General features: G+C 69.2%; 2 protein-coding genes across 2 annotated transcripts in view; both read left to right on the plus strand.

The window, feature by feature from the left end:
* The first annotated feature begins 156 nt into the window (after positions 1 to 156).
* Positions 157 to 6,187, plus strand: SARS1 (seryl-tRNA synthetase 1). The gene is made up of 11 exons (XM_084301997.1): positions 157 to 377; positions 1,658 to 1,728; positions 1,832 to 1,912; positions 2,537 to 2,695; positions 3,288 to 3,431; positions 3,522 to 3,677; positions 4,212 to 4,433; positions 4,517 to 4,646; positions 5,261 to 5,418; positions 5,504 to 5,633; positions 5,732 to 6,187. The coding sequence occupies exons 1-11, from the start codon at positions 242 to 244 to the stop codon at positions 5,887 to 5,889; spliced, it is 1,545 nt and encodes a 514-aa protein (XP_084158123.1). The 5' UTR covers positions 157 to 241; the 3' UTR covers positions 5,890 to 6,187.
* Positions 6,188 to 7,439: 1,252 nt separating this feature from the next.
* The window catches only part of GNAI3 (G protein subunit alpha i3), a 110,569-nt gene continuing 110,371 nt past the window's right edge, over positions 7,440 to 7,637 (plus strand). The window contains exon 1 of the mRNA XM_084301849.1: positions 7,440 to 7,444. The gene's annotated coding sequence lies outside the window, so the exon portion shown is untranslated. The remainder of the gene's footprint in view (positions 7,445 to 7,637) is intronic.

Raw genomic sequence — 7,637 nt, forward strand, 5'->3', positions numbered from 1 at the left:
GGGTGCCAGGGGGTGCCCACGGGGGGGCCGCGGGATGCGCTGCGGCTCCCTTGGGGGGCTGCGGGCACCCCCAGCGTCCCCCGGTACCGCTCCCGGCCCCTCCCACCCCGGGGCCCCTCCCACCCCCGGTGCCCCCTCGCGGCTGCTCCGCGCGGCCCCGCCCCGCGCACGCGCACCGGGGGAGCCGCTGCCGCCGCCGCCGCCGCCGCTCCGAGGCCGCCCTGAGGCCGCCGCCGCCACCATGGTGCTGGACCTGGACCTGTTCCGCGCCGACAAGGGCGGAGACCCCGGCGCCATGCGGGAGATGCAGCGGAAGCGCTTCAAGGACCCGGCGCTGGTGGACGCGCTGGTGCGGGCCGACGGCGCCTGGCGGAGGTGTACGTGGGGCGGGGGGGCGCGACCGGGACCCCCCCGGGAACCCCCTCCACCCCCGGGACCCCCCCGGGACCCTCCCGGGACCCCCCGGCTCTGCGGGGCCCGGCCCCGGCCGCACGCCTGGCCCCGGGGGTGCCCCCCCCCACCCTTCCCCGCCCCGGGCCGGGGGTCTCGGGGGGGTTCCCGGGGGGTCCCGCGGTGCCCGGGGGCGCCCTGGTGCGGGGGTCCCGGTGCCCCCTCCCCGCGGAGCCGCCCCGAGCCCGGGCAGCACCGGGCACCCCCTCCCCAGCACCGGGTGGGGACCGGGAGCGGGCACCGAGCCCCGGGTCCGGCTGCGGGGGATCCGGGGGGGACCGGAGGGGGCGCGGGGGGGGGCAGCAGCCACCGCCCCGGTGCCGCAGGGGGCGCTCGGCCTTACCGGGGGGGGGGGGGGGGGCGGCTGAGCCCGGCCCTGCTGCATCACGCCCAGCGCGTCCCCCGGCTGCCACCACCGCTGGCACTGCCATCAGCACCCCTGCTCCCACTGCTGTCACCGCTGCCACCCCCGCTGCCACCCCTGCTGCCACCCCGCAGCGTGTGGCCGTCACCCCGCACTCGTGCCCTGCGACGCCGCGCTGCGGGGCTGAGCCGTGGCTGATGCAATCCGCGCCGCGCTGCCCTTGGGGCGGCCGCCAGGGCCCTGCATCCTGCACGGTGCCCCCCGGGCAGCCCCCTCTCCGAGAGCCTCGTCCTGCCCGCCTGTGCCGGGTCCCCTGCGGCAGGTGCCCCCCCAGAGCTCTCCTCCTGTCCAGGGACATTCCCGGAGGCAGGGGCTGGCTCTTCCCCCGTGCCGGTGTCACCGTGTCACCGTGTCGGTGCCGGGGCTGCCTGCCAGCAGGGACAGCTGCGTCCTGCCTCCTGCCCAGCCCCGCTGTCACCCGTAGGGCCCTGCCCCGTGTCCCTTCCTTGTACCTCGCGTCAGCTCCTCCCCGGCTCTTTGAGGCTTTCCCAGGCAATAGCAGGGAGAGGAGAATGACCCAAATCTCTTGGCTGTCACCCCGTGGCCCTGGGTCCGCCCGTACCCCGACAGCTCCAGTCCAGCCTGGGGGGTCCCGGTGGGGCCGCAGCCCGGTGCAGCATCGCTCCCGGTGGGCTCCAACAAATCCTCGGTGTGGGAGCTGTCTGCTGGGGGGCAGCGCCGGTAGGAGGGGGTCAGGGCGAGCTGCAGCACTGGGGGGGTGTAGGGGGTGTTGTAGCCCTGCTTCTGTGCCTTGCTGACAGCATCCTCTGCTCCTCCCTCCAGGTAGGTTTCGTGCCGATAACCTGAACAAGCTGAAGAACCTGTGCAGCAAAACAATTGGGGACAAGATGAAGGTGGGGGCCTTGCAGGCCTGTTCCTAGCATCATTCAAGAGTATTTTTACTCTGTTCCTTCAGCCTTTACGCACGGTGGGTTTTTTTCTTTCCTCCCGCTGCAGAAAAAAGAACCCGTGGGGACCGACGAGTCTGTTCCAGAGAGCGCGCAGAACCTGGACGAGCTCACGGCTGACATCCTCGGGGTGAGTCCAGCCCCAGCTCCCCGGTGCTTTCATCCAGGGCTTCATCTGTCCCTGCCCAAACTGGCAGCGTGAGGTGTACGGAAACCCCAGCAGCAGGGCAGGGGCGGCTGCCTGCAGCCCCCCAAGCAGCTCCACGCTTCTCCCAGTCCCACGCCAGTGGTGACCAGCTCTTGCCCGGTGTTGTTCGTCTTAAGGTCCTTGCAGCCTCTGTGTGTTGGCCTGGTCACCAGCTTGTCATTTGGTTCCGTGGGGGATTTGAGCAGCCTCAATAATTGTGTGTCCTCTGTGAGGCCCTTCCTCCCTGCTCATTCCCCTCCCCTCTTCGTTAACTGAGATGTTTAATGAGCGTGGCACTGGCCGCCTTTTGCTGCCATGGGAGCTGACTGCTCCCCCTTGTTGCTGTCAGGCGCTGCGTGACGCCGTAGCTTGCTCAAGGCCTTTCAGAGCTTGACTTATGTTGGGCCTTTGTGCTCTCTGGCTGTTGTTTGATGTGTTCAGTCCATGGTTTCGCTCCAGAGGCCGTGTCAGTGGGTGGGGGTCTGTGATTAACTGCACTCAGCTGCCAGCCCCCTCTCCCCTGCAGTTTTCCTCCCTTCCCCATCTAACCCCGCTGCCTGCACACAGGGGCTGCAGGTATCCCAGATCAAGAAAGTCCGTCTCCTGATCGACGAAGCCATCCTCAAGTGTGACGCCGAGCGCGTCAGGCTGGAGGCAGAGCGCTTCGAGAGTCTCCGGGAGATCGGGAACCTCCTCCACCCCTCGGTGCCCATCAGCAACGACGAGGTAGGGACGGACGGAGAGCGGCTCCCTGCGGTGTGGGGAGCTGTGGGGCTGACCAGAGCCAGCTCTGCTGGTGCATCAAAGCCAGAAACCATCGGCAAGTGCGACGCGCTGCGGGGAGGTGCCCCCAGATCCGCGGGCGGTGAATGAAATCTGCATGACAAGGCAGAGTTTCCTGCCGGGAGCACACAAAGAGCAGCTCAGACAGCGCGGGACACGGCCATTGTTCGGGGAATACATGGGAAACTCGCTGGGAGCCGGGGGCTGGGATCTCCCTCGGCTGCCCTCATTCATCCAGCAGGAATATTTTGCTGGGGGAACACAATTGGGCTGGGCCGGCTGCCAAGTGGCCGCATAATAAGTGACCAGCAGGGATCAGCACTGGGGTTCCAGCTCTGGCTCGGGGGTCTGGGTTCAGTCGCTGCCAGGTGGCAAAACCTGGCCCCGGAGGGGGCTGGGGAGTGGGGAAGGGGAAGGGAAGAGGCTGGGGGTCCGGCTCCCAGCCTGGGCTCAGGACAGCATGGTGAGGAGCAGACTGGTGTCGCTGCAGCCCAGGGAGGACAGGTGATGGTCTCTGCCCCTTGCCTTTGTGCAGGACGTGGACAACAAGGTGGAGCGGGTCTGGGGTGACTGCAGCTGCAGGAAGAAGTATTCCCACGTGGACCTGGTGGTGATGGTGGACGGTTACGAGGGAGAGAAGGGAGCTGTCGTCGCGGGGAGCCGGGGCTACTTCCTTAAGGTGAGAGCCCAGCCCTGCGGCGCTGCTGGGTGAGCGGGGGCGGCGCAGCAGGGCACGTGTGACCGGTGGTGGCTTCCCCTTGTCCCGCAGGGTCCCCTGGTGTTCCTGGAGCAGGCCCTGATCCAGTACGCCCTGCAGAGCCTCCGCGCCAAGGGCTACACTCCCGTCTACACCCCCTTCTTCATGCGCAAGGAGGTGATGCAGGAGGTGGCCCAGCTCAGCCAGTTTGACGAGGAGCTGTACAAGGTGAGCCCGACGCCCGCTGGCTCTCTGCGTCTCGCCACCCGGCACCCACATCCAGCCCGGCCTCTGCTGCATGCCTTCCCCTGCCGGGAGGCAGCCGGCTGCTGTCCCTTTGCCCTGGCGAGGCCATGGCATCGGCTCCCTGCTGCTCCCCGTCCCTGTGTCCGTCTTCTTCTGAGGAAGGCCCGGTGGGGACGAGGAAGGCCTGGCCTGCAGACGCAGCCAGCTGTCAAGGCGATAGGGTGACGGGTGACAGCTCGTCCCCAGCCTCGCCATCGGGAGCTGGCAGGAGGCCATTGGGGCCTATAAAGGAGGCCAAACAAGCAGCGAACGGCAGCTGCTCCCCTTTTCTTGACCCACTTCGGAGCCATCCTGTTCCCCTCCTGGGAAGCCTCGCTGCCAGGGAGCGCGGGTGCCTGTTCTGGCTGCCCTGAGCATCTGCCAGGGCTGGGGGGCTTTGTCCCCAGAGGTGCAGGGACAGCTGGGGATGGGGGACAGGTGCTCTTTCCCGTCCCCACGGTTCCCCCTGCTCCCCAGGTGATTGGCAAGGGCAGCGAGAAGGCGGAGGACAGCTCCATCGACGAGAAGTACCTCATCGCCACCTCGGAGCAGCCCATCGCAGCCCTGCACCGGGACGAGTGGCTGAAGCCGGAGGATTTGCCCATCAAGTACGCGGGGCTGTCGACCTGCTTCCGCCAGGAGGTCGGCTCGCACGGCCGAGACACCCGCGGCATCTTCCGCGTCCACCAGTTCGAGAAGGTGAGAGGAGCGGGGAGCCCCCGCGGGGCATTTGTGCCCCCTCCCAGGCCAGAGCTGACGGGGGGGCCGCTCTCTCTCCGCAGATCGAGCAGTTTGTCTACGCCTCGCCACACGACAACAAGTCGTGGGAGATGTTTGATGAGATGATCGCCACGGCCGAGGACTTCTACCAGTCCCTGGGCATCCCCTACCACATCGTTAACATCGTCTCGGGTAGGGGTCCCCGCCGCGGGGCCGTGTGGGGTGCCAGCGTACCGGGAAAGCCCTTGGGGTGGGGACTTCCTTGCTCCATCTCCTTGCCACAATGGCCTGGGAGCAGACCAGGCGCCTCTGCCAGCGCCTCGGGTGCCACCGTGCCCTGACCCACTTCCCGGCTCAGCTTTCTTTGTCCGAGAGCATCCCTGGCTCGCGTTCCCACGGTGTCAGTCCCCAGGCCTGGTCCAGGGAGGCGGCGCCTTGGCCCTGGGCACAGAGGAAGGGGACGCCAGCTTTCCTGCAGCGATGCTCTGTGTCACTCCAGGCCCACCAGGACGGACACACGCTGCGTGGGCACCCCACCATGCTGGGACCATGTCCCTGCTGCATCCCCACTGTCCCTCTGGAAGGGAAGGACAGTCTGAGTGACTCCTCCCAGGGGAATTGGCTTCTGTAGTGGCTCCTTCTAGCCTCTGCTGAGCAGGGACACGGCTGCCCTGGGACAAGTGCAGAGCACTGGCACAGTGCTGCTGAAGCTTCTTTGTAGAATTCAAGCCTTAGCCTCCGCTGCCATCCTAACAGGGGGTCTGTTTGGGCTGGACCGTGCTAACTGCGGCCCTCCCATCTCGCAGGCGCCTTGAATCATGCTGCCAGCAAGAAGCTGGACCTGGAGGCTTGGTTCCCGGGGTCAGGGGCTTTCCGGGAGCTCGTGTCCTGCTCCAACTGCACCGACTACCAGGCACGCCGCCTGCGCATCCGCTATGGGCAGACCAAGAAGATGATGGACAAGGTGAGGGCGCGCGGCTTGGCTGGCGGGGGGGTGGTCCTGCTCTCCCCGTCTTCTGCTTCACTGTGTCCCCCCCACCCTGCTGCAGGTGGAGTTTGTGCACATGCTCAACGCCACGATGTGCGCCACAACCCGGACCATCTGCGCCATCCTGGAGAACTACCAGACGGAGGAGGGCATCCTCATACCCGAGAGGCTGCGTGACTTCATGCCCCCAGGTAGCAGTCGGTGCCCTGCCCTGCCTGGGCTCCATGGCTGGGTTCCCGGGCACCCCGCGTTCCCCTGGTGTGATCTGTCCCACTTGCTTTTCCCCCAGACCTCCGAGAGATGATCCCATTCGTGAAGCCGGCCCCCATCGAGCAGGAGCTCTCCAAGAAGCAGAAGAAGCAGCAGGAGGGCAGCAAGAAGAAGTCAGCAGGAGGAGACCGGGTGCTGGAGGAGCAGATGCAGAACATGGGCGTGAACAGCGCCTAAATGCTGGCCCCAGGGCTGCCGTCGAGGCCTCCTGAATCATCTCGGCTTCTTCCCCGGCTCGGGCTGCGCCCATCCATCATCACCTCTGCTTCGGGGCCCCGTCTGCGTCAGGGAGCTGCTGGTCACCGCCTGGCCCCCCCGGCACGGAGCGCCGGGATGAAAAACTGACAGTATCGGGGCTCCGGCCCCCCCGTACCCCCCCCGAGCGGGGCCATGCGCCCCTGGGTCGCTGCCTTGCGGGCTCATCCCAGGGGCGGAAACTTTCCTCTCCTTCAATCCAATAAAGCAAAGCTGCTGAGATGTGGTGTTGGGCTGCCTGTGCCCCTCTGGGGGGGTCCACGCACAGCGAGGGGTGGTTGCTGGGGGGCTGGGGCAGTGCTGCAACGTGGGGGGGGCTCCGGTCCCCTCTCCCCTTCTCTGTCCTTTCTCCGTAGCAGCAGCTGGGCGCGGGGCCGCCGCCGGCCCCACACAATGGCGCAGACAAAGGCCGCGCTCGGCGGATCCCATTTGTAATTCAACGAGGGGCCGGGGCCCCGCTCGCCCAGCTGCTGCCCGGGACCCCCGTGGGCAGCGGTGGGGGCGGGGGCGGCGTGCCTCAGTTTCCCAAAACCCGGGGGTGGGAAAGTTGGGGGGGGGTTGGTTGGTTGGGCCGTGCCTCCCACGGCAGCCGTCTGCGTGCCGCGCGTGGGAAAGCCGGGGTTGCACCCACGGGAGCTGGGGGGGCCCCGGCGCCGGCCCCCCCGCAGCCCGACCAGCCGGTTCTGCTCACCCTCGCCCTGCTTCCCCGCCTGGCAGCGCCTTTGAAGGGCACCGGGGGGGCCCCCGGGCAGGGCGGGGAGCGGCCCCGGCTGAGTCAGCGAGCCCTGGGCGGGGGCCGGGGGGGTCCCGGGGCGGCTTCGGCGCCGGTTCCTTTCCCCTCTCCGCCCCCCCGCACCCGTCCGACCCGTTCTGCGCCCCGGGGCCCGGCTCCGCGCCGTCTGCCTGGCACCGCGGCGCGGCCCCGTGCGGGCAGCAGGACGGGGGTGTCCCCGCCTGCAGCCCCCCACCCATCGCGGTGCTCCGCTCCATGTCCCCTACAGCCCCCCAGTTTGTCCCAGTGCCCCCCAGTGTCCTCCGGCCCGGCCCCGGAGCTGCGGCTGGCACCGTGTCGGGGGGCCCGGAGCTGGGTGCGGGGGTGCTGCACGCGGGCGGTTCACGCGTGTGCATCCCCCGAGTGTGCGTGCACGCGCGTGTCCTGTGCCGCGCGTGCACGGCACGCGTGTCCTACGTGTGTGCACGTGTGCCCCCCGTGCCCGTGCCATGTGCGTGCGTGGGCGCGCGTGTGCGTGGGCGCGTGCATGTGTGTGCATGCCTGTGCGCGTGGGTGCGCATATGTGCGCGTGTGCACGCGTGTGCACGCGTGGGCGGGCGTGCGCGTGTCTGCACGGGCGTCTGCGCGCCCCCCGCGTGTGCGCCCCCCTCCAGCCGTGCCCGTGCGCCAGGTGCCGGGGTGCGGGGAGGTGCGGGGGGGGCGTTTGGGGGGTGGCGGCGGCTCCTTTAAGCGCGGCGCGGCCCCGTGCCGAGCGCGGCCCCGCCCCGGCGGGTGCGCGCCGGCGGCGGGCGCGGCGGCGGCGGCGGCGCGGGGCGCGGGGCGCAGCGGGCACCGGCGGCAGCGGCCGCACCGCGCCATGGGCGCTCCGCCCGCCCGCGGGGCCGCGCTCCTGCTGCTCGCGCTGCTGCTGCTGCCCGCGCCGGGGCAGCCCCGCCGC

The sequence above is a fragment of the Netta rufina genome (genome assembly GCF_964035555.1).
Source record: "Netta rufina genome assembly, chromosome: 26".
In the NCBI taxonomy this organism is placed as follows: domain Eukaryota; kingdom Metazoa; phylum Chordata; class Aves; order Anseriformes; family Anatidae; genus Netta; species Netta rufina.